Source organism: Symphodus melops, assembly GCF_947650265.1.
Source record: "Symphodus melops genome assembly, chromosome: 18".
NCBI lineage: Eukaryota > Metazoa > Chordata > Actinopteri > Labriformes > Labridae > Symphodus > Symphodus melops.
In genome coordinates this window covers 20,726,015-20,751,287 of record NC_136708.1, presented here as the reverse complement: position 1 = coordinate 20,751,287, position 25,273 = coordinate 20,726,015, and the positions used below count along the sequence as shown (strand labels likewise).

At 44.8% G+C, this 25,273-nt stretch overlaps 1 protein-coding gene across 2 annotated transcripts in view; it reads right to left on the bottom strand.

Annotated features, from left to right (window-relative positions):
- Nucleotides 1–1,632: 1,632 nt before the first annotated feature.
- Nucleotides 1,633–25,273, bottom strand: part of atp9b (ATPase phospholipid transporting 9B) — a 30,908-nt gene continuing 7,267 nt past the window's right edge. For both annotated transcript variants that reach the window (XM_079367502.1, XM_079367503.1), the window contains 23 exons: nt 25,133–25,184; nt 23,863–23,957; nt 23,071–23,151; nt 21,050–21,125; nt 19,200–19,276; nt 15,688–15,848; nt 15,421–15,563; nt 14,460–14,572; nt 13,312–13,569; nt 10,615–10,776; nt 10,400–10,492; nt 9,168–9,251; nt 8,766–8,936; nt 8,554–8,652; nt 7,935–8,024; nt 7,495–7,639; nt 7,011–7,075; nt 6,646–6,801; nt 6,349–6,413; nt 6,149–6,257; nt 5,641–5,698; nt 4,731–4,934; nt 1,633–3,248 (listed from right to left, as the gene is read on the bottom strand). In XM_079367502.1, coding sequence (XP_079223628.1) covers nt 3,112–3,248; nt 4,731–4,934; nt 5,641–5,698; nt 6,149–6,257; nt 6,349–6,413; nt 6,646–6,801; nt 7,011–7,075; nt 7,495–7,639; nt 7,935–8,024; nt 8,554–8,652; nt 8,766–8,936; nt 9,168–9,251; nt 10,400–10,492; nt 10,615–10,776; nt 13,312–13,569; nt 14,460–14,572; nt 15,421–15,563; nt 15,688–15,848; nt 19,200–19,276; nt 21,050–21,125; nt 23,071–23,151; nt 23,863–23,957; nt 25,133–25,184 — 2,694 coding nt within the window. In that variant the 3' untranslated portion in view covers nt 1,633–3,111. The remainder of the gene's footprint in view (nt 3,249–4,730; nt 4,935–5,640; nt 5,699–6,148; nt 6,258–6,348; nt 6,414–6,645; nt 6,802–7,010; nt 7,076–7,494; nt 7,640–7,934; nt 8,025–8,553; nt 8,653–8,765; nt 8,937–9,167; nt 9,252–10,399; nt 10,493–10,614; nt 10,777–13,311; nt 13,570–14,459; nt 14,573–15,420; nt 15,564–15,687; nt 15,849–19,199; nt 19,277–21,049; nt 21,126–23,070; nt 23,152–23,862; nt 23,958–25,132; nt 25,185–25,273) is intronic.

The window sequence follows — 25,273 nt, the reverse complement described above, 5'->3', positions numbered from 1 at the left end:
AAAAAGTCCATAAATTGTAATCATCTGATTTTTTTTTTTTAAAAGACATTTTTCAGTCCGAGCTTCTCGCAGGCCTCCACTGTTTCATCAAGTCACCATCAATGAAATTAATCGACCAAAAAAAGAAGACGAGTCCAACAAAGACGGCCTGTTCTCTGTCCGGACTATAAATCATTAGTCATATGAACATTAGCCGCTCCATCAGAGCTCCTCATGCAGCACATTAAGGGCAGCTGGTTTTGGAAAACACACCGCAAACACACTGCAGGGACAGTTCAACATGATGTCTGTTAGGATGCTGTGGATGTGCAGCTTTCAGCAGATGAAAGAGAACAGTTCACAACATGTAAAAGCCATCAGACCATCACATCCATCACTGCGTCGCCCTCCTCCACAGACGACTTCCTCCTCTCCAGGACAAATTGATAACACATTGTCTGTCTGCTGTAACTGCCTTTGATTACACAGTAGAGCTTATCTGTCTTTTTTTTTGTTTTTCACTTTATAGTCTCAAGTTTCTGCAGCAGTGTGCAGACGTAGAAATCACAATCAGTGCTGAATGAATGGTTGCCCGTGTGTAAAGAGCTTCCTACATTCAGCTCTGTTTACACACTCGGATAGAATATTTAAGATCTTCTTCAGAGGACATTTATACGACCTTGAGCTCCTCAGAAGTGTTTCTTCTTCAGTGATAAATCCCATTAAAACAGAATATCCTCAACATGTTGAACATTTCTACAAATTAACACACCGGCAAGGAGTGTTTCTATTCTATTCAATTCAATTCAAAAAAACTTTATTTGTATCCCGGGGGCCAATTCAAAGACACAGTGTAGCTATACTAAACATGTAACTAAAGATAAAGTGTCAAAGTACAAAGTTAAATACAAAACAGACGGTATAAGTGGACATTGACCGAACTGAGGATGTAAACAGAAACATATTCTGTAACAAACAATGACGGTGCAGTAAATGTAAAATCTACATTTCTGCAGACAACATTCACGTCTTTGTGACTCGCGTCACCTCAGAGCTCAAATGGACCAATCAGAAGCTCCTCCGTTTGTTTCAGCAGCACTCGAACATTTTAAGTTCAGACTTTTCTTCATGGCCGTAAATGATGCCTCATTATTTCATTACTTCTGTAATGTGCTTTTGATCAACACTAACAACTGAACCCCCCCCCCCCCCCCCCCGGGATTAATCACGTGTTTCTGATTCTGAGATGGTCTCAGTGTTTTGTTTAATGTTCTGTTAGGTGATTAGATCGTCTATATTGTTTCTTGTGTGAATACCAAAGTGATCGATTGATGCTGTTTATGATCTAAATGAACTTGTGTTTAACCATCTGTTGCATGTATGAAATAACAGTTTTGATTATTTGTTTTTCAGATATTGTTCATTATTTTAACTTAAATGTTTTGAAATAATAATTATATATATATATATATATATATATATATAAAGGACTAAAAGAAGAATAGTGTTCCTATATAAAAGTGAGGAAAGCTCTCCTGACATGGGTTTGGTGTCTGGCACCATCTAGTGGCCAAATAATAAACTACATGAAAAATAAAAACGATGACAGATGGATGGACGTGTAGAGTGGTTGTACTAGACAAAGTGAGTCTCTGGCTTTTGAGATTCCTTTTATTATTCATCAAACAATAACAATATTATAAATAACAGACATTGTTAGAAATCGCAGCGCGGGACATGGAGAGGAAGTTCACAGAAAGAAAAGTTGAAACGACATCAAACGCACAGAACAAAGATCCCGACTCTTAACACGTGGAATCAAACGTTTGGATTTTCTCTTCATGTCGATCAGAACATTTGAACCCGAATCATGACCTCCACCTACTCTCTGCTTTCTCATCGTCGAGCTACATTTTACAACATGGAGACTAAACTTGGTTTAGGAATGATTCACCTGAGTTCAACTCAAATTACGATTCAGCAAATAATCAGTGAGCTGACTAACAAAGAAAAAAAAAAGAAAAATCTGTTTCCTTCAGTGTCCACTTGAACTTTTTCTCACTGTGCTTTAAAACCTCTGAACACTCTGAATGATAAAACTCATTCCTCCTTTAAAAAGAAGAGCTGAATGTCAAACGTCCGCTCCACGCCACGAGTCACAGGGAGGCCCCCCCGGGGCGTCAGGTCATCAATAAAGGGCTAAAAATACACAGCAGGGTCCTTTTTCCTGTGACTCCTAAAGCACGCTTACCATCGGAGAAATCAGAGACGGGGGGGGGGGGGGAGCAGCAGACCTGGCAGAGGAGGTGACGAAAACAAGCGCTCACAGAAACCTCGGATTGTTTCACAGACGCATCAGAATGAGGCACAAACTGAGCCGCCGCCGCCGCCGCGGTGCTGATCGGACGACCGCCGGCCGCAGATCAAGGCTAACGTTGCTACGGAGTGCTGGTTTCATACGACAAAGACGATGGATTTATATTTGAGCAGCAAAACAGACAGAAGTTCCAGCATTTTCTACACGAACATTTTTTTTTATTGTTTCTCGAGATTTAACTCCAGAGAGGGAATCAACGCTGCATGTAAAGTGTTTAATTACAGTCAAGGTAGGAAAACATGAAAATAGAGGATCACTCAAACACTGTTTCACAGACGCAGGCCGGCAGGCAGCTCTACTGAACACCCAGGATAAAAAATAACACTTAAAAAAAGTCCACATATAAAAAGTTGAAGATTGAAAGTAATGCATCAGAAGAGTATAAAATGCCGTGTGAAGCGGATCGGTTTAAAACCAGAGAAGGCAGATTGACCCTTCAACCTCGGGGGGGTCCGGCGTTTTATTCCACGTGCACGTCTCTCTCTCTCTCTCTCTCCCCGCATGTCCCACTTAGTGCATCCCTCTCATGTGCTCCGTTTTCTTCAAGTCATCCCACGTGGAGTTTTTACATTTCCCTCCTTTTTTTTTAATTTATTTTTTTTTGATTGTTTCAGTGGTTGCTCCTCGACCTTCTCCGCAGGCCGTCCCGCCGTCACAGCGGGTCAGTGATTTACAAAAAGTGCTGCAAATAGCGAAAAAAAGCTCAGCGAAAGCAGGAAGCTGCGAAACAAACCAGCTCAAGCGGAGTTTCGAGCTCACGAGGAGAGTTTGGAATAGCTCGGAGGTGAAAACTTTCGCTTCAGGTATTTGATGATGTAGAGAGGAAGACAGCTGACCAGCGTGATGGCCGACACCTTCCACAGGAAAGGCCAAGTTGTGATGAAGGACAAGTCTGGGAAAGAAAAAAAAAAATAAACCAAACAAAACAGATTCACTGAACACGTCTTCAAACCTGGAAGTGATTTTTTTTTAAAAAGTCGAGCGAGCGTTGAAGAGAAGTCATGCGAGAGATGACGTCGCTCGTAATGAGAGCTCAAAGTGGCGTGAAGAGGAACCGACCTGCGTCCAAGATATGAACATGTGACAACACAAACTTGAAACTGTACGATGCAATGACACTAATAACACAGAGCTGTAAGTGCAGACAGGTTACACAACAACAGAGACAGACATGCACGCACACCTACCCAGGAACGATCCTAAAGACACTCTGCCTATGCCTGCGGACGCCGACAAACAGCGGCAAAAGAAAGCAGCAGAAACAGAGTGAAGGACAAAGGTTAGCAGTGCAGAGAGAGAGAGAGAGAGAGAGAGAGAGAGAGAGAGAGAGAGAGAGAGAGAGAGAGAGAGAGAGAGAGAGAGAGAGAGAGAGAGAGAGACAGAGAGAGAGAGAGAGAGAGAGAAGCACAAATTAAGAGACAGAAAGCACAGAACTGAAGGGCCAGAGCAGCAGTTTCCAAGCAGCCGGTGTTTGTGGGGAAAACAGGAAGTTCTATTCCTTTAAGATTTGCTCGATGGACGGAGAACGTCATCTTTGATTCTTTGGAGTCAAAACGTAACAAAAATGCTGGTTTGAAAAAGTGAAATGATCCGACGCAGTAACAAAAACGGTGCGCTAAGGGACACTGGACACCTTCTGTGACAGCTGCATATTTGACCTTTAAAGGATTAGAAGCAAAAAACAAAAAAAAAAAAAAAAACTATGGGTGGGACTTTGACAAGTTAATGATGATTAATTAACAAGAAAATAACGCGTTAACTTTTTGATTGCCTTATAAACAGCGCGGAACTGTTTTGTCATTGCTACGCGCTAGCTTATTGCTAGCTAGCGCGCTAGCTTATTGCTAAGGCTAACTTTGAGTTCTGAAGCTGTGCTCATCGTTTTGATTTTATTTATTTATTTATTTTATTACTAACAGAACATTATTGCTACCTAGCGCGCTAGCTTATTGCTAGTTTCGCGCTAGCTCGACCACAAGTACAAACAAGAAGCGTTTGCAGCCTAAACTCGACTAAATTAGTAATTCAACGTCTGACAAACTTACAAATTCACTCTCTAAATTGGTTGCTCTGGACTGTAGACCACTATTAGTGGTAGAAGATAAGGTGTTAGAAAATGTGATTAAGGTAGCAACGTGTGATCCAACTTTCCAGCTGCTGTGCAGAAAAACTATTTCAAACAAGATCCAACATCTTTATGAAACTGAGAAGCAAGTAACACTTCATCAGTGTTGCAAATATTGTGATGCACTTAAAATGTGATTTATTTCAATTAATTAATTAGAAAGCCCTGAGTTAATTAGTTAAAATTGTTTAAATCAAGTCCCATCCCTAAAAAGAAAAACCGTGCAGGATAAGTCAACGGTAAACTCACCGAAGTACTCGTTGAGGAAGGCGAGCGATGCGAGGTAGCAGCCCAGGCTGAAGAACTCAGCGACCACCATGAGCCAGTGCCAAGTCCGGATGGTGAGCGCCACCATCAGCAGCTCGGTCAGGATGAGCGCCGTGAAGGAGATGGCGACCACGTGCACAAACTCCGACTCAAACAGCACCAGAGCGCCGTACATGAGGATGCCACCTAGTGGAGGAAATCAAGAACAACACGGCAGCAATTTAAATATCTTTTGTTTGAATGGGATTTGTGTGAGGATGAGAGATTCACAATGAGCTTCAGTGTGTTCTCATTTTTCAGCTCCCAGACGCTCACTCATCTTCGGGCGCCGCCTTTATCTTTCAGTTCATCATAACGCCGCGCTAATTAAGCCTGATAGCCTCCAAATGATTTAAATGATTGCTTCTTTTTATCCAGTCTTCGTACAGTGAATTCCAGCGAGGCACACTCTGTAATAAATAATCCACATCGCTGCCCAATATAGGTCTTCAAGTTTCTTTTCTCTTTTTCTCACAGACCTGGACCTGGCCTTTAATTAAAACCCCCGAGCTGTCAGGAAGTCACGCTCGAGCTGGAACATAGATCTTTCTCACACGCTGCATGGCTTAGCGATTACACAAATATCGATTTACTGGACGGACAAAAGCCCGCATGTAAAAAGCGGATGGCGGCAGGAAACTTAAGATACTGAGAAACAGAGCGGCGTCTGGGAGGTAGAAGGGGCCCGGGGACCGAGCAGAAATGATGAAATGGTGGTTGAAGACTTGCTGTGACAGTCTGCTGAGGCAGACGGGTCTTTAGTTACAGATGGTCGCGATGAGGTCACACAGATTATCTTAATGAAGCTCACGTTTTTTTTTGTTGTTTTTTTTAAAAAATCAGACACACTCACCTTGATACACACTGATCAAAACCCAAATAAGGAAAGTCTTAAAGGACAACGAGCGGCCCTGAAAAAGAAACAAATGAATGTAAAATACTGTTTGCACAAGTTAAGCCCCGCCCATTCAATCAAAGAAAGGCCCTCAAGCACACTGAAGAAAACAACACTTTAAGGATGTTTTTAAGTGATTTGCAATTTTACGTCTTATTTTGGCCAAATCTCAAATCTGTCTTTGAACTATTTATACTTTTTACGTCTTTTTGAAGCTTCATTTTGGGACTTTTTGCCTTTACTTGACAGGAGTTGAGTGTAAACAGGAAGTTCTTTTCCTTTAAGAGCCACAGGTCAGCCTTTAACCCAGCTCAGAGGACTATAGCCTCCTTATATATATGTGGTGTGAGCTGCCCCGCTGGGCCATCTTCATCCAGTCTTAATTCTTCTGAATGTCATATTTTTATGATTTAAATGTTGCCTCGCGTGAAGGTTGTAAACATGATGTAAAATAAGCGGAGTGAACCTTGGTGAGGTCTTTATAAAGTTCTGGGTAGAGGAGAGCCATCTCTGGCTTCACATCCTGGTCCAGAACCAGCGAGAACACGGGGAACATGGTGTACATGGTGGCATACCTGCACACACAAACAAACAAAGAGGAAATTATCCACATATGAATCTGTGACTAAATCTTCACAGAAGGTGGCGTCATGAAGGGAAACGTACCCGACCATGAGGAAACCCTGGTACAAGGGCACGGAGGCGAAATAAAAGACGGAGGAGAAGACGGCCTGAGGAGAGAAAACAAAAGTCACAGTTAGTTTAAAGTTACTCGTAAACTTTACGGTCCACATTCTGGAGAAATCGTCTTTGGCTTCACCGCACAGCGAATTAAAACAAACTGAAAACAGACGATAAAAATAAAACGACAACAAACCTAATTCGACACAGATGAAACTTATTTTTAAACTATTATTCAAAACACAAACACACTTCGTCAGCGCTTTAAATGGTTTTTATTACCTGCATGGTGGAGATGATCATTCCTCTGTGCATGACGAACTGACCCAACGCCGCCGAGCGCTTGTAGCTGTTCCTGCCGTGAACCACGAGCAGGCGGCCGATGTGTTTGAACTGAGTGATGGAGAAATCTGCAGCCAGAGACGCCTGCTTCCCCTCCTGTTTCAACACAAGGCCGGCGTGCGATGAGAAGTTCAGAACACTTTAAAACACAAACGGCTCATAAAAAAAGAGAAACATCATTTTTAATAGAGTGTCAGTCGTTCAAACTTCGAGTGTTGAGTGTTGAATTTGTCCGCTCAGGGTTAAACTGAGCGTTAAATGGAGTAACAGGACAGACACTTTGACTCCACACAGAGCTTCTTTACCTTTCCTTCAATGCCGATCCCACAGTCTGCAGCCTGGATCATGCTCACATCGTTTCCTCCATCACCTGACACACAAAGGAAACGTAACAAATCTACACACACACACACACTCTGCTCTGCATGGTGGGACATGGGAGGCTTCTGCTGAGCTTTGACTGCCATCTTGTGGATACAACAGGTAAAACAGGATTTTCAAGGAAGATTACAAATCACTCTGTTTCAAAGCAGATGCATGCTTTTATTCTGAAAGTATCGCCATGCCGACCTTTACAACAAACTGTCTGCATGAAGCACCGAACACGCAGTGATGAAGGCCGCATGCTGCACATGGGCGAGTTTGTTTCTTAAAGTTTTGCATGTTGACCGTGTCATGCACTCGTTCCATGAATGCTGTCTGTGCATGATAAAGTCTGCCAGGGCTGACACACACACACACACACACACACACACACACACACACACACACACACACACACACACACACCTATAGCGCAGGTTCTGTTGGCCGTGTGCTGCTGCAGGAGCGTGACGATCTGGGCCTTCTGAGTCGGGGAGCAGCGGCAGCAGACCACCGCTGGACACTGACACGCCAGCTCCACAAACTCGTGCTCGTAATACCGCAAACACACCTGCGAACACAGAGACAGACGGAGACTCAAGAGGACATACACGTCCTTATTCTCTCAGCGCACACGTATGAGTATACGTGTGAAAACAAACACTGTCTCTCTTGTTCTGCTTTGTGAAGACATGAACAATGTGTTTATTTATCCGTTTCCCCTCCAAATCTCAGAAGGCCTTCGATGAACTCCTTCATGTTAGTTTTGGCTCGGAGCGAGTTTTTTTTGTGTGTGTGTGTATTCTTTCATTGCGTGTTTTGGCGTCGCCTCCGTCGTCCTCTGCAGCATCAGTGTTGTGTAGTACCTCTAAGGAGTCTCCAGAGATGACCAGAGCACAGTCATGTTTCCTTCTGAAGGCGTTCAGCTCCAGATGGGCCTCGCCTCTGTTCGAGACCTGCGTCAGAGTCACAACACAACCAGCAGGGAGGACGTTAAGGGCTTCAGTCATTCCTCACAAGTGGCTGCTTTATGACTTTAAAGTGAACAATATGCACCAGGTACATCTTAAGATAGATGAGTCTATATTGATTGATTGATTACATTTGATTTCAAAAGCACAAAAAATGATAAAACTATTTTATGCCTGAAAACTAGTAGGAAGAAGAAAAGTATTTTAAAAAGGGGGCGGAGCCTGGTCGCCTGTTTTCAGCACTTTGTGACCAGTGTACGTTTTTCAGGCTTTATGCCACCCGACCGTCGGGAGCTGCTTTATAATACGGCTGAGACTAAAAGACGACAGAGGACGCTGATGGAGGAAGCTAACGAGCACGCTTCTGCTGATGACAGACAGGAAATAACAGGAGGAGGCCGGACTCGAACCCATGTCGGCTGCAATGCTGACCACAGCCTCCGCACGCGAGTCGTCCAAAAAAACAAACACCTACATTATGTTTTAAATCAGAGGAGAGATTTTTTTTTTTTACCGGTTTGAAGACGTGGATGTCTTGGTTTCTGGAGACTAAATGGGAGCTCTTGGCGATGCATGTGGCCGTCTCAAGTTTGTCTCCTGTCAGCATCCAAATCTGAGCAGACAAAAAACAACATCAGGAACAAAACTTTTCTTTAATGCAACGTGTTTTTCGTTTCATCTCATGCAGACGTCGGCAACCTTCAACCTGGAAGACGTGTTGCTCACCTTGATGCCAGCGTTTCGCAGCAGCTCCAGCGTGGGTCTGACGTCTGCCTGCAGCTGATCCTCCACGCCGGTCAGACACAGAAGCTCCATCTCTCTCTCCAGGCTCTCCACCACCGCTGCCACCTTCAGGCCGCGGTCGTGGATACTCAGCTTGGCCTGGTTGTAGCGGCTCTGCAGAGAGAGAAAGATGAGAAGGAAATAAAGGAGGAAAAAGTTGTGAAAATGGAGAATAGAAGACATTTTTTCCAGTTCATGTCGAGGTCATTTAAACGCCATTAGTTGATAAAATGAAAAGTTCAGATATTCAAACGTTTAATAGTCATGAAAATAAGAAGAAAAGAAAAGCTGTCAGATGATCTGAGCCGACTCATGAAGGAGGAGGAGAGCAGAACAACAACACACCTCAAAGTCCTGATACTGCTCCTCGGACAGAGACTTCTTGGCCACGACGAGCGTCCTCAGACCCTCCCGGGCCATGTTCCCACACTGCACAGAAAAAGACGCTTCAGTATTTAAAGGTTTGTCTGAAGCTTTATGGAAAGGCTGTTTGTTATTGAAGAGAAATATGAGTGTAATATAGGGCAGATGACGGGATCCATCCGAGCAGCTGCTGGATAAGAACACCATGTTCAGAGCTGTCGATCGCAGCATATTGTTACCAACACCAAAGAAATCAATAGTGAATAACAGCGCCTGGGGGGGGGATTCAGAGGACACAGTAAAACAAAAGGGACGGATGGCGGTTTATTTTTGATATGAAACACCGATGGGGCGAATCTGTCCTGCTGATTGGTTATTGACGAGCAGAGGAACGGGAGCGCCGGCTGATTTGACAGCGGGATATTACAGCCAACAGGACATCATTAGCACCATTGTTCAAGAATATGACATACTGTAATTACCACAACTTTATGTAGGTCACTAATTAAATCAAACGCCGCCCCCAGTGCTCAGTGACTCAATAACGCCAATATAATTATGAACATACGCACATGAGAACTTCAGCCGGCACGCTGGTGGAGACACGGCTGCGTCGCTCTGCATGTTCTGACCAGAGGAGCCGACGGGACAAACAAGATATCCTTTATAATAATAATAATAATTTATAATTTACAATTTATTAATCCCATGAGGGGAAATTCAGTTTACACTCCGTTTAATGGACATGAACACACACAGGCCGAAACACACAAACACACAAACAGGATCCATGTTTTATACTTATATATAAAAATAAAGTTCTTTCATGTTCAGGAACAGACGGCTCACTTTATGTGAACGGGTAAAATATCAGAGCCACATCCTAAAGACGACTGACGGCGAGCTGGCAAAGTAAAACGAGAAGATTCATTCAAACATTTTGGGCGAAAAAACGAAAAAGGAGTTTCTGCATCGTTTTCTTTGTTGTCCAGCCTTTAAAAATGTTCATTCAGTAAATCAACAACGCAGCGGGTGTGTTATGCGAGAATGCAGATAACTTCTTCTGTTGGGGCGCCAAGAAAATCGATCCGTCCCTAAAAAGGCGGGGCTAAACACTGCAGTCCGTTGATTGGTCGAAAGAAACATCACTTCCTGTGTGACAGCGGTAAATAAATGCTGTCATTTAGATCTGAGAAAACATCTCGAGCTGTTACCTCTTCTTCCAGCCAGTCGTTATACTGGACGATGCTCGCCATGGCAACATCAGCACCCTTCATGTAGAAGGTGATATCCCCCGTTGACTCCTCCTAAAATCACATTTAAAAACGTAGCGTTAGCAGAACCGCTAAATGACACACAAAGTCACAGCACACACGTTACACGTCCGTGTGAGGAACATTAAACACGGGACGCACGCAGCTTCACACACCCTGACGATGATGCCCATCCTCTTGCTCTCGGAGGTGAAGGGGAAGATCTGCAGGATGAAGAAGGAGAGGATCTGTCCCGAGGGAGTCCTCAGCTGCAGGGAGGTCAGGTCTCTGTTGACCAGGGTCAGCCCGACGCTCTGGGTCCAACGCACCAGCTCCACCTGGAGGACAACACGGGAACAGAAAACCTCTGAGTGAAGCAAGAAAGACCAAAATGTTTGTTCATTTCAACTTAAACTTTAATGCAATAAACTCAACAAACTGCTAATGCGTACCAGGGTTGGGTATCTTTGGGTGTCGGACAATTTGAAGTTATTTTAAAATCTGAGAAGTGATGTCATTCAAGCCTCGTTTGTGAAGCAGATTTACAGCAATGTGAAAATAAAAATCTGGTCATTATGATTCGACCTCTGGATCAAACTGAAAATGTAAATGTAGGGTTGATGATGTAGTTTCTTAAAGCTCCTGTGAGAAACTTTCAGCTTGAGTTGATTTTGGCGCCCCCTGTGGACAAAATGGTGAATCTCAGCTATTTGCTGATCTTTGTCCTGTACATGCAGACGAAGCATTTTGTGATGCGAAATCTCATCCCGTTTTCTTTCAACAAATTAAATGCATCACTCTGTCAAACATTTACTTTTGGATAATTGTTTATTATGGGGCAACGCACTACTCAAATCTTTAACAAAGTTTGTTTTGGTTATTTCCTCACATGTCTCCTACCGGTCCTGGTTATAGGCTTATATGCAAAAAAAAAAAAAGTTTGTCGCTGATTGTTTCATTTCACCATGACAAACCCTCACAGCTTTAATATTAGATCAAACATTTTATAGTAAATCTAAATTTTTGAGAATATATTTATTTAAACCTGTCTAAAGAGTCTCTTTGTAGATTTTTTGGATGATAACTTCCATCAAATATTTCTCAGCTTTGCAAAGCGAAGAAAATCAAGGACGACTGTTGACCACGAGCTGATTGGATCTTATTTCAGCTTTGATTTAAAAAAAGAAAAGAAAGGCATGAGAGAGTATTTGTATCTCCAGAGCTGCTGAGCTCCTCATTCAGCTCCTCATAAGTGTTTTTCTGTTTCTCTTTCCTCCTTCTCTCCTCAGCAGGAACTGCGGCCCCCGAGTGCACGTTCAGCTGCACACGACTCAATTCTCAATGGGTTCATTTTCAATTTGCTCACTCAAAGGTTGTTATTATACTCTGACCTACAAATTGGAACTTCCTGTTAATACCCCATCATTTCTCCTGCTCCCCCTTTGAGCTCCGTAAAAAAAAGGGCTGCCTATATTTACTTAACACACATCTGTGTGCCATTATCCTGGTGTGTGTGTGTGTGTGTGTGTGTGTGTGTGTGTGTGTGTGTGTGTGTGTGTGGATCCTCGACCTAGCTTAAATCTTCTTCATCAGCTGTACGGAAACGACTGAGCTACAATCAGCTTTGAAACAAACTGCGCGTGAATCATGTGTTACAACTTAAAGGAAAAAAAAAAGAAAAAAAAAGGTATCAAGACGAGAGCAGCTGAGACGACCCGTTAGCTGTTCTACATGTCGTGTAGTGATCGTGTACATCACAGCGTCTGCATTGCAAAATAAAACTTTAAATAGACAACTTTCTCTCCTGTCATGTTTCTTAAACATCCCTCGTCTCCGTCTCACACTGTATTAATAACAAACGTCCATCTTTGTCTCTTCTGATCAAATATTTCACTCGTGTTACGCTTTCATGTTTCGTCTCCAGATCAAACACGACTCACAGATACAGGCCTCGTTGCACTGGTCACAGGTTTGATTCCCTGTCTGTCTGTACGGTGCGATCCCCCCCCCCTCCCCCCCCCACACATGGCAAAACAACCCAAAAAATATCCACCAGAAAAATCTCGTTGTTTAAAGTTCCCATACGATGCTGAATGTATCACCTGCTGTGACGATTCAGGAGCAAGATGTTTTTTTTTTTTTTTCAATGAGTGTAAATACAAAAAGTTATTATGACCGATACGTATATATCTTTTTTAAATATGGTACCATCTGTCCATTAAATGTTGAGAGTTAAACAACCTTTATTTGTATATTTTGGACGGGGCTCTGATCCAATCAGAACTGATACAGCGCCCACTCTCCAGGACACGGCAGTCAACTGCTTTTGTCTGATATTACGAGGGTCAAAGGTCACAGGAGGAGTGTGTGTGTGTGTGTGTGTGTGTGCGCGGCCTGACTGACCAGCAGGTCACATGTCCTCTTAGCCACCAGCACACTTCATCTCCTTAATGACGGCTCATTACATTAGGAGAGGCGCTGCAGCCAAGATCTGAGGCTGCAGGCAGAGAGAGTGAGCGGGCGAGCGAGAGAGAGAGAGAGAGAGAGAGAGAGAGGTGCAAATAAAAGAACTGAGACAGAACAAAGAATGAGGGTAGAAGAGGGAAGGTACAATCACAGAGCTCGGGAGAAAATTAAATATTGATCAATCCAAGCAGTGTGAGACAGCACAGAGGGGGCAGAAGTGAGTCGGACTATAAATAAATATAAACATCAACACAGGAGGGCGGAGCCTCTAAACGGCAGGTTGCATGCTGATATTTTAAACGCTGGCGGTTTTGGTTTTTAGCCACTGAACCCGTTCACACCAGATCAACCTTCTTTCCGACCCAAACAGTCGTCTCCTTCCTGATCAAGCTGAAACTGATGTTTACCTCATCCGGGCTGGACGCCTGGTAGGTTCGGTTGTCGTCGCTGAAGTCCTGGTCGGCCTCGGCAGACTCGGTTTCCCCGTTGACTCCGGCGTGGGACTCGTAGACGGGGGTGACGTTGTGGCACAGGGCGATGGCCTTCACCGCCTCGTGGATGCGACTGCTGACGCTCTTTCGGACCTTCGGGCCCGACGTCTGGGTCTTGCGCGATGGAGTGGATCCGCTGGCGCCGCCGCCGCCGCCGGAGGTCTGGGACGTCCCCTGAGAAGCAACGACAAGAGACGTGAGACGTGGGAATACATTCATGATCCGCCGCTTCTTCTCAGGAAGCCCCGGATCGCCGTCCGCCCACCGACCTGTCAGGTGTTTCAAAAGTCAAAACATAATAAAGCTTCAAACGCCGTCCTGAAAATGTTTGAAATTAGAAAATCACTTGGTCACTGTGGCGGTAAAAAAAGAAAGGAAGAAGAAGTCGGTGAAAAGCTGCAGCTCCAAACAGATGAGTCATTTTTCATTAGCTGAGATTACACACGAGGGCGCGGGGCAGATGGTGTCAGAGAGCGAGCAGCTGTTCGGCGCTGGCCGAGTCAGAACAAATCTCATTCTGTCAACGCTGCAGCCAGATCTGAGCCACCCAGCGAGGAAAACACTCGCTTACAGTACGAGGAGTCGCTCGGGGACGCCGCGCGATGAATCAACCATATGAGCTGTTTTTACTGGAAGAAAAAAAAAAAAAGAGACTCCTCGGTTAAATATAAAAATGGATTGAATCCATCTACAGGGAGAAGCAGCCGGATGAAGACTGAAGAGGATCTCCTCTCCTGTGGGCAGATTTGACTTTGTTCAGTGTTAGATCATGAATGAGACGTATTATGGAAAGTTTAAACTTGATGATACCTGATGAATCATTTTGTCTTCTAATGAAAACTAGAAAAAAAAAAAAAAAAAAAGGTCTCCTCCATGTCAGCTTCACGCTTTTCTCTCCTTGATTTCCCCGTGAGCTGAATCCCGTCTTGGTTTGGTTCCACGAGTCGAGACTTAACGAGACGAGAGCGGACGTCACCTCTTGATGTTGGAGAACCTGGTTCGGCTTGTTTTTTCTTCCCACAGGTAAATACGATGTTTCATTGTTAGAGATGTAGAACTCCTACCTGTCCGTACGACTGGATGATGTGACTCTGTATCTCGTCCATGGTGTCGGTGCCGTAAGAAACCGTCCCCAGATGCAGCCGCTTGAAGACCATTTCGTTCTGCGTCAGAGTTCCTGCAGATCAGACGGACAGCTTCTTACCTCCGATATCGACACTTGTTCAGACTGGATTACAATGCATCATGGGAGATGTAGTGCGCAGTGACTATTACTAGCTTGGATAGCACGTCATCGTCTCTAACCGACAGACGCGTCATTTCGTCGATGTGAGGGAGGCGTGCAGCACTCTGCAGGTCACAACTGTGCAGTTGCACTTCGAGTCCTTCGGGGGGCGCTGCAGCTGCACCAAAGCGTTGTCCTGCATATCGCCGCTTTACGTACAACGGGTCGGATTGACGAACACACGGCGGTTCTGTTTAATTAGATGCCGATCGTCAGGGCCGTGCGGTTAACCAATCGTACGGGATCGATTGTTTTCCTTCTTCCCTCAGTGTGCTTTAACTATCCACCAGGACGAATGGTCCCCGCAGAAAATCTATTCCTCGCTGAAACAGCAGGAGTTCATCACTCCGACTCGCTGCCCGTTATCAGAGAATCAGAGCGCGACTGAAAGAGTCGAGGGAGGAAAACAAAAAAAAAAACGCCTGAAAATGTTGAACTTTTGTCTGTTGTGTATTTCTTTTAATCAGAATGTTTTACAGAATTATTATGGCTTTATTTCTATTTATAGCTTTCTGGTGACATCACACGCTTAGAGATCGGCTAAGAAAGACTCTCTACTGCTCTCCATGATGGAGACGATATCGGTCTCAGTGGCCACCGACGTTTTATTTTTTTAACTACGAGTTCAAATGATTTTTTTTTTAAATTTATTTATTTAAAATCATGGTGCGTTTCCTTTTTGCTTTTGCTAGAATACCACAAACAAACAATGTTTATCTTCAGGATGTTTGGACCCGTACCGGTCTTGTCGGTCAGCAGGTAGACGAGGCGGCCCAGCTCTTCAGGGATGGTGCTGGTTCTCACCACTGTGCCGGGGATGTTTTCATCTTTCATGATCATCCAACCGTACGCCGACTTCCCCATGTCCAGGTTGACACGCAAACTACACACGCCAAGAAAAAAAACCCATCAGAACTACATGTTTTCTTGTCCAGACGTCATCGTCTTATTCGAGCCAACTTTCTGAAAAAAAAAAAAAAAGGGGAAGGAGAAGAATCACGACGTACCTGATGGGGATGATGTACGAGAAGAGCACGACGAATCGGAAAAGGTTCCGGAACCACGGGCCGACAAACCCCTGCACCGCTACCATGACAACCGACAGAACCACCTGGGCCAGAAACAGGGCCTTGGTGAGGCGGTTCAGCTCCAGGTCCAGGAGGCCGACCTATCAAGCCAAAGATGGAAATCAGCATCATCACAGCATCTCGAGTGTGTTACAGTTTTATTTCTTTCAGTGGGAACCGTAAACTTGAGCCTTCAAACGTCTCAGAGGATGAACGTGCCCGTGGACCTCGCGTGGACACGATGGTTTTTTTGAAGAGTGACGTCATAGAGCGGTCCACTTCCTTGTTTTCACCATTGATGCTTTCACATCTCCCGCTAACAGAGAACACCGAACATCAAAATGTCCACACGGATCAAATGAACCTGACTTTGGAGTCAAGCGTACTCAGATCTGGGTCCTGGTCCCAGATCCTGCCCCCCCTCATCCTGTGTTGTTTGCTTGTGTTAAAGGAGGCCGGATCACTCACTGTACAACAAATAACAGTGACCTCCTCCTCGCCTGTCCGGACACTAAACGGACGCTGGAGTTGTGGGGAAACATCTCGATCTTTTCCTTTTTACTCTCCCATCTGCTCTCACAGCTGTACAATATGCTACACATGAAAACAAAGACAAAGCCTCTGAAAAGACATTCTTGGCTTTTATCATGCAAACCGTGTTTTTCTCTCCATAAATACGTTTATTTATTGTTCAAACTTCATTATTTGCATGCTGAAGTTTTGGTCCATGAATGCAGCAGAAGGTCAAAAGGCCTCAAAAATAAATAATAAAAGTTCCCGTATTTGTGTTGAAGAAAAAAAAAAAAAAAAAAAAGGGTCAGAGTTGTCTTTTCTTTTTCGAGTGTATCTCCCAGCCAATGGAGCATGTGGGAAAAAGATGTCAAATAAAGAAGCGCCCTTCCCCTTTCTGGCAGCGCTCACAGCGAAGCTCTGCACACAGAGGGCTTTCTTTCTGACGCACCACGCTTACAAAAAAACAGCAGAACATAACATCTCTCCTCCCTCATATAAAAGGAGCTGCTCTGAAAAGGAGGCGGGGAGGGGGGGGGGGGGGGGGGGGGGTACGGACGTATAAAAAAGCAGGCAAAATTCCTCCAGTGTCTAAACCCCCACCGGGCCCATTCCCCTGAGGACTGGGAGAGCAGGGAGACCAGTGTGACTGATTTATCAGTCGCCGTTAAACTCCCAGGAGCAGAGAGCGGAGAGAGGAGCAGAGTGAGTGGGTGGGTGGGTGGGTAACGTCCCCACCCCTCTGCCTCACTACATGCTTCATGCTTGAGCTATTGAGAAAAATAGGCGGTTTTGGGTGGATTAAAATGAAGAAAAATTAAGACACAAGCGCACAGTGCACGGCTGAAAAAGCAAAAAAAAGGATCTCCTTCTGCTCCAACAATGGCTGCCGGACATTTTTTTTCCAGGCCTTGCCGGGGATCGGATGAAGTCATTATTCATTCAGTCAGGAGAAAGGAGGGAGGAGAGGGACTCAATTACCTCGACCTAAAAGATGCTATCAATGAATTAAAAGAAAAGTGCATATTTTACTCCATTCATTCCTGAGCCATTAAAAGTGAAAGGAATGATTCGATCTGCCTGTGTGGCTTCTTGTTGGTTTGTTTTTTAGCATGTGTGTGAAATGTGATGACGGTTTGAAGCCCGAGGATGAATATTCATCGAGTTAAAACCAAAGACCCCCCCCACCCCCCTTTTACTGTAAGGCCTCATTGGGTGAAAGAGTTTGAGAGAGAGAAACTAAGAGTGGTTGAATCTTTCCAGCTGAAAAGAAAACCACTTGAATCATTCATCGAATCAAAATCAGCTTCGAACTTCTCAGAAGAAAGACGTGACAGGACCGAACTATTCATCTCATTATCACGATCCACTGATTCTTATAATCACCTGCACAGGCCGGACTTTGTTTATTTATTTATTTAATTATTTTACAGGAAACATGGAGGAGTGACGAGCTACCTGTCAGAGACCCTCAGATTAATGTCAGCCCCTTTAGTGGTGATTAAAAAAATCACACATTTTTAGATTCGAGTGCGACATGTTGCAAACACGCATCGTGTAAAACATGAGGAGAGAATCGGGCCTCACTTGGAGGATGCAACTGCTGCAGTGTGGTGAGATGAGAAGATGTTTAAAGCTTTGTACTGAAGTGGATCGACTGATTCTCCCCCCCCCCGCCCCCGCCGCCGCCCGGTAAGACACGTGAAGAACACGCAGTACTGGAGCTCGGATGTACCTCAAAGAACAAAGATCTTTATTGGCGGGCAGCCTCCTGTCAAACCACATTGTTCTGTCTCTTTGCTCCGACACAGGCCCGTCTAACAACACCCAGACAAAGAGTGAATCCATGACTGCCACGTCCTGTCAGATTGATCAAGTGCCGGCTTTGTCCCGGCCGGTGTCACAGCAGATTATATGAGGCCAAAACGTTCCTGCGACTCCGGCCTCACTGCATCGACTTTCTCCCCCCCCCCCGATCTCCAGTCTCCATATTGGCACTTCTGACATCATCTCCTTGAAATATTGAATTCCTCTCAACTGTGGAGCTTACACAAAAAAACACCGTTCGACCCGGCCACATCAGCGTTCTTTAATAAAAGACACCGGTGTCAAAACTGTGGCGCAGTGAGACGAGGCGGCGTGCGCGGAGCAGACGGCTGCAGGCGTGAAAGTCGCACGCATCAAAACGGCGTCTGTGAGCTGCTGATTTCTCGTCTCCATCAGGTAACTCAGGTCCATCTATCGCAACTATCTTCAGGGTGAAATCTTATATTTAGACTCAAATTTTCATTAATCTCCTGGATGTGGGGACGGGACGCTCGATGGGGATTCTGTAGGATTAACTCTCAGCTGAAAATGTCATTTAAATCCTCCCTTACTTCATTTCCCTTTTGGTTAATTAGCAACTGGCTCTGACCTTTCGCATTGACAGGTGCAACTTTATCTAGAAAGTCAAGGTTAAAAAAGCAGCTCGCCAAAGTGATTGATTGGTGATTAGCGGCAGGGGGGGGGGGGGGGGGGGGGGGGAGGGTAGAAGATGGCGTGAGGTGAAAACTGCAGCAGACGTTTCGTTCTCTGCAGCTTTTACACGAATATTCAACTGACGGTCTTATCGGGTAGTTTGGAAGTTTAGAAAGTGCTCCGAAGATTCCCGTGAGGAACTTTGAGTGGACTTTGGCGCCCCCTGTGGACAAAACGAGACGCTCGATCTTGACGCTTTCCCCCCCCCCTTTTTGTTTTTCTTTTAATGGAAGTTAAATCAGAAAACACAATTTACACATGAATATAAGGTACCAACAGGGGGCGCTGAAACTGACACAAACTTTTTGACACTTTAAACAGCGTCACATACTCCGTTTGATTTAAGAGAATTTAAAGTGTCCCTTTAAAGCGTCTAAAACTCTTAAAAACATCCATTTTGGAAAAAAAAAAAAAAAAGTCACCTTGTTCTTGGCAAAGGACGTGTTCAGTACACTCCTGGTCTCTTTGCCCGTGTAGATCACCACCCCGATCACCGTGCCTGCCGATGAGAGAGACAAGGAAAGTAATGCTGCTCATTAACTGCTCCCCCCACATCGTCACACACACACACACACACACACACACACACACACACACGCATGCTAAAACGCAGACGCACACACTTGTCTTGGTCAAGTAAGATGAACTGCATGAGAGGAAACACAATAAGGCCGAGCTCAGGCAGTTCTCGTCTCGTCGCCGCTCGAGTCGACAGACAGGAGTTTAATCGGTTCAGGCTCTCGGCTCCTTCAGCAGCCGATGGAAGCTCATAAAAGCTGATCAATACGCTGCCATCTTTATTTGCCAATTCATTACGGCCGCCTTATTACAAGAGGATTAATGAGTCATTAATATTAAATGAGCTTAATGGGAGAGCAGAGGCAATAAGAAAACGGAATACAGCCCTGGAAATCCCCAAACCATAAAAACGGAAAGTTAAAAAGGAAAACGAGGAGAGAAAAAAAAAAAGTCAAGCCGTTAAACGAGCAAGGGGAAATGAATTTGATGAATCGCATCTCGTTGACGTCAAACAATGTGAGAAAAGTGAGAAATGGCTCGCGGCTCAGCATGCAGAGGGGCTTCAATTTGAATAAAGGAACGACTAATTCACCCGTCACAGCTGGACGGGAAGAGAGGGAATTCACAGAGACGCGGGCCGGTTCAAGTCCCCGGGAAGACGGAGCAGAGGGCCGTGAAGTGTCAGGGAGACGCTCGGAGGGGGGACAATGACATTCCCAAGCAGAAGATGATGTAAGGGGTCTAAGTGTGTGTGTGTGTGTGTGTGTGTGTGTGTTCTTCTGGTCAAGGTCAGGCCGGAGGGGAGAGAAACACCGCAGATCAATGGTGTAGGCATCTCTGAGAGCGTCACAAACACTCTCAACTGACACAACCGTTTCTGTGGGGAATCGCTGAGACGGAGCGAGGGAGGATTACCTCAACTGTGGGGAGTTTTTTTTTTTTTCTCCCCTCTCTCTCTCTCCAAACAAGCACACAAGTGGTATCAAATCAAACACCCTGGGAGGCTTTAATGCCACGAATCCTCACCGACTCGTTGAAGAGGGATTTCTTCAACCCGATGTCGGAGCTTCTCACATCGTTTTGTACAAGATGATGATTTTGAGTTCTCAGCTGGTTATAAAACAGACCGTCATGAATAGTGATGATTCTCTATGACCGACAGAAGACTGATCATTTCTGTAAACTTATGTACAAGGAGAAAGTTTTTAGACGGTATGAAATGGGCAATTAGTGTTTGGTGTTTTTGACTGTCAGACCATCTTGTTTTGTTTTTGTTTTTTGGAGTAAGGGGAAGGTAAATATAAGATTATAAATAAGTATTCTTCTCCCTGCTCCTTTCCGAACATGATGGGATTTATTTATCATTACTTCCTGTTTTCCTGTGAACATCATATGTATTGTCATGTTCGGAAAAAATAAACAAAATTAAATGAAATGAAATATTTAAAACTTGTCACTGCTGCATTCAGATCCCTTTCACGCCTCTATGTTTTTAAGAGGAGAGGAAACTCAAACAGAGGCCTCTGGTCTCTGCACTTGAACCGGGGTCGCCGAGGTTACACACATTCCCTCTTTACTCGGGGAGTGGTGTCAACAAATGTTTGAGACTGAAGAAGAAGCGTAGAGATTATTAATATTGTGCATGAAACCTATTCATGACAATAATACAGCTGTCTGTATATGATTGGCAAAAGGCTGTTTGAAAATGTTAAATCTCTTTTCAGGTTTGGAAGGAAAGTTGTTTTAAACTCACCAGATGCAACGACTGTGCTGGCCCAAAGAGTGTTCTCAATGCTGAGGCTCTCGTGGATCTGAGGATCTGCGTCTTCCTGCAGGACACGAGCGAGAACTCATCAGGTCACATATCATAAAAAACACATCTCACCATGTTTCTCTAACTTTAATGTGTCTATAAACCCCCCAGTGATGAGAAAAGTTCATCCTCTCCGTCTTCTGCCTGCTCCACTTTTCAGAAAAAGTGTGCTCAAACAGGCTGTTTGGAGGTTTTCCCTTCATGACATCACAAAGAGCAGTAGCCCCTCCCCCAGGTGGGTGACACTCCCACAGCTAGGTGTTTGTTCTGCCCTCTGAGTCTGCCTTCTCACCGTAAACAATAGGACATGGAGCGAGAAAGCAGCGAGTACACCTGAGCCCTTCCAGAGAGGGGGCGTGGTCAGACACAGCTCATTTACATATTTAAAGCTACAGACACAGAAACAGCCTGTTCTGAGCAGGGAGACTTATTTAACCTGGTTTTTAAGGAGGAGGTTATGTGACCTTTAAGACTAAAGAGGTTTGATATTGAGCTTAACTTCAAATATGGGACCTCAAATTAAAACAGCATTAAAATAAACATTATTTTCTACACATGTAAGCTGATTAACTCCTCAAAACACTCTTAAAACGTGAGCGTCCCTGATACAAGTTTCTGTAAGCGGTCGGTTTATTTTTATTCTGATTTATTTCAGTCATTGCACCGACGTCTGAGGAAATACATGTATGAGTAATAACCTTTGTATGTGTCACAGAATTGATCAATGAAACACATTCACAATTTTTGCTGTTTTCAAATCCTCAAATTCTTTTTAGAAAAACTAAAACTTTCACACACACAAAAAAAAAAGATTTATTTTGAGACTTTGACTGTTTTGGGAGAAACAAGGTGATCAAGAATCTCCATGAAAACAAAGATCTGTGCCGCTCAGAGCCGAGGAACCCGAGCTCGGCTCAGAGTGAATCCAGCTCTTTGGTTCTGCTGTGTGATTAATTCTCACGAGCACCCGACACAGTATAGTGCAGACTGAAGCAATACAGTCGTCCCTTCATCAATACCTGCTCGAGATTTGGCATGGCGATAGAGTCTCCTTTTTAAAGAACAGTATAGAGAGTGCACATAGATGAGATTTCAGAGATAAATAAGCCCCCGGAGAGCCTCTTGTTTCACCCTGCCCGTTTTACCCCTCTCTTAAATAAAGACCAGAGCTGAAAATGGCTCGAGTCAGGAGTGCAAAGTCAAGGCTCCAGTTTCGGCTCAAATTGCCTCTCTGATATGATAATTATGATACCTAAGCAGCCACATCCTGGCAGTGCACTCAAACATGGGAAGAGGTGCATGAAAAATAAATGGCAGCTTGCGGAAAGCTTGACTGCGCTGACATTGGCATCAAACTGACGGTGTTCATAACTGCTCAGGGTCTCGACTCAGGACGGCAGAAACAAAGCCACCATATCCGTCCCCGAGGAAGAAGAAACCCCCCCCCCTCCTCATAAATAGGTAAGTTCATTTGCTGCGGATCTGTGGGAACACATTTTTTTTTTCCCATCCTGCTCGGACTAAAAGCACACGCTATGCAAAGGAAGGCCGCGGAGGATGAATGAGCGGAGGAAGTGCTCCCTCACTAAGCCTGGTGTGTGGCCAAGAGTGAAGACGGGCCACAAAGCCTCCCTTTGTACCGGAGCTCTCCTCTCTGTGGGGGCTGCGCTAATCTGCTATTAATAAAAAAAAAAAAAGAAAGAAAAAGGAAAAAAAAAAAAATCACTGAGCAACGATGGACGGAGCTGGAGCAGCGAGAACCTGCCTGTGATGTAAGAGGTACGCCTGCTGGAGATAACAACGGGCTCCGGGACGGACACACAAGCCCTCATTGTTGCCGCTTGTCAACGCACTGCGCTGATACACATCTTTTTGTGTCAATCCAGCTGCCGGAGAAGAAAAATCAGCAGGTGTTTGAGACTCGTTTAACAGCTTATAAATATGTCAACGAGCTACTGTACCCGCGTGAAGGTCCCCTCGAAACTGTGGATGTCCAGCTGAGGCTTCTGGGCGTAGACGTAGGCGCTGATGGAGAAGAGATCCTGATGAGAAGACAAAACGAGAGACCATGAACTGTTTTATTCACCTTAAATATCATTTTTATTTAAGGAGGAAATTAAAGTTTCACAGAAAGATTTGATGATGAAAAGATGAAAGTTTCTTCACAGCTTTGTTTCATTCTTTCTCTGCAGCTTTTTTTTTTCAGGGAGAGACAAATGTGGCCTTCTTGCTTTTGTTTTAAAATAAATAAATCTTTGTTGTTGTTAGAGGATTATCATTTGAAAGTGCCAATCACAACACCGACGACCGTGAAGGACCGACGTCTCGCCCTCGAGTGAAACCAAACTGATTGTGAATATTAAATTATTCAGGCAGACGGCCTCTGCAGCGCCTCAGTCATGCTCAGATCGTGTTCTCCTGGTGAGAACACGCGCAGAGCAGGCTGGATTATTTTACTCAAACCCCCACCGGAGGGTAAAATTCCCGCTGCCGCATTTCACAGAAGAAGAAGAAGAAGAAGAAGAAGAAGACGGCTCAGAGACGCATCAAGCGACCGCTGACCACGAACCAAACCGACATAAAACGAGAGACCGAGTTAGCCGTCATAAGACAACTCTTCCTAACACCAGTCCTCTTGAAATCCAATATGGACGCCATGACTAAAACACAATTCCTCCAATCACATGACGCAGCTTCAGGTGGTTTCATCCGTGCTGTCGGAGGACTTAATTCGATCGTGCAGATTCTCTTACCCCGACTGCTGGAAGCCTTTGTGTGCAGCCGACTGCAACCTTCAGCTTCCAGTCCGTCTCTCCGTCCAGCTGGTCCGTTCTGATGAAACAGGAGCCTGACGGAGAGGAGAGAAAAGTTCACAGAGCAGCCGACAAACACTCGACTTCTCTGAAATGTTCTTTTTAGATTCACAGATCAGCAGCAAAGGCAGCTTATTAAAGATTTCATCATTTCCTGATTTCACGTTTTTGATAAATAAATGATTATCGATTTGATGCAGAGCTAAGGAGGTGAAAAGGAGACTGACGTTCAGTGTTTTTGATTTCGCTACGACGCCGTTCAGGGACGCACATGAACACACGTTACCTCGTGCAGATCTCTTTAGACGTCCAGGCAGACGGTCAAAAACACTTTCACCTGCACATTACAGTTCTTCGGGCGTTGTCTGTTGTCGTGAAGAGAGAGCTACGCTAACACGACAGATCATCTTCGACACCTTCAATAAAATAAAAAGGAACCGTAACAAAGTGGCGGAGCAGCAGAGCGCTGATGCAGCCGCTGCCGTGGAGAACGTGAGCTCCGCTAAACGTTGAGCGGTGGTGACCCGTATTGATCGGAGGTAATATTACACAGGAAACTGATGGATGAGAGCAACGATCTGACAGAGAGGTCAGAGGTCAGCCGTAAAGCGTCCCTGGAGGGTTAACTATGATGGAAAACATTAACGCAAGGAGGATGATTCATGCTTTCCTTCAGCTGCGATGGCACTTCAGCTCCGCACATAACATCACTGAGATGTGTGTGTGTGTGTGTGTGTGTGTGTGTGTGTGTGTGTGTGTGAAAGACAAAGTAAAGACAGAGACGTGTTAGTGTGTGTGTGTGTGTTGGAGGCACAAAGACATCAACAACTCCCTGCCAAACGTATTGGCACGTGGATGATTGATGGAAATGATGTCCTCTGAACGTTTCCTCCCCGATGCCCCTCAGGAGAGAAAAAAAAAGAAAAGAAAAAAAGAAAAGAGCCGGAAAGATCTGATGCAGCTCATTGATTAATTGGAATCTGCGTCGTCAGTCAACAGGAGAATGTGGCATAAATCATATGAATCACAGGCCGCCTCGATCCGATGATGTCAAGGGACAGGAAGTGCGGGGGGCGGGGGGGGGGGACCTGAATGATCTTGACACAGTTTGTTCAAAGGGCCACGAGTTCAGCTGGAAACATGCGAAGGCCTCCAGGAGGATTTGTTTTTTTGTTTTTGTTTTTTCAGCGCCGACCTTCAACTTGCTCACCTGTTTTCTCTGAAGTCCTCAGGAAGATCATGTCTGCAGGAATCCGCTGGTTCTACACAAAGAAAAACAAGAGTGAACTACAGCGACATGTCATCCAGCACTGATGCATGAATAAATGAAGAAGGTCGGCGCCTGGACCCC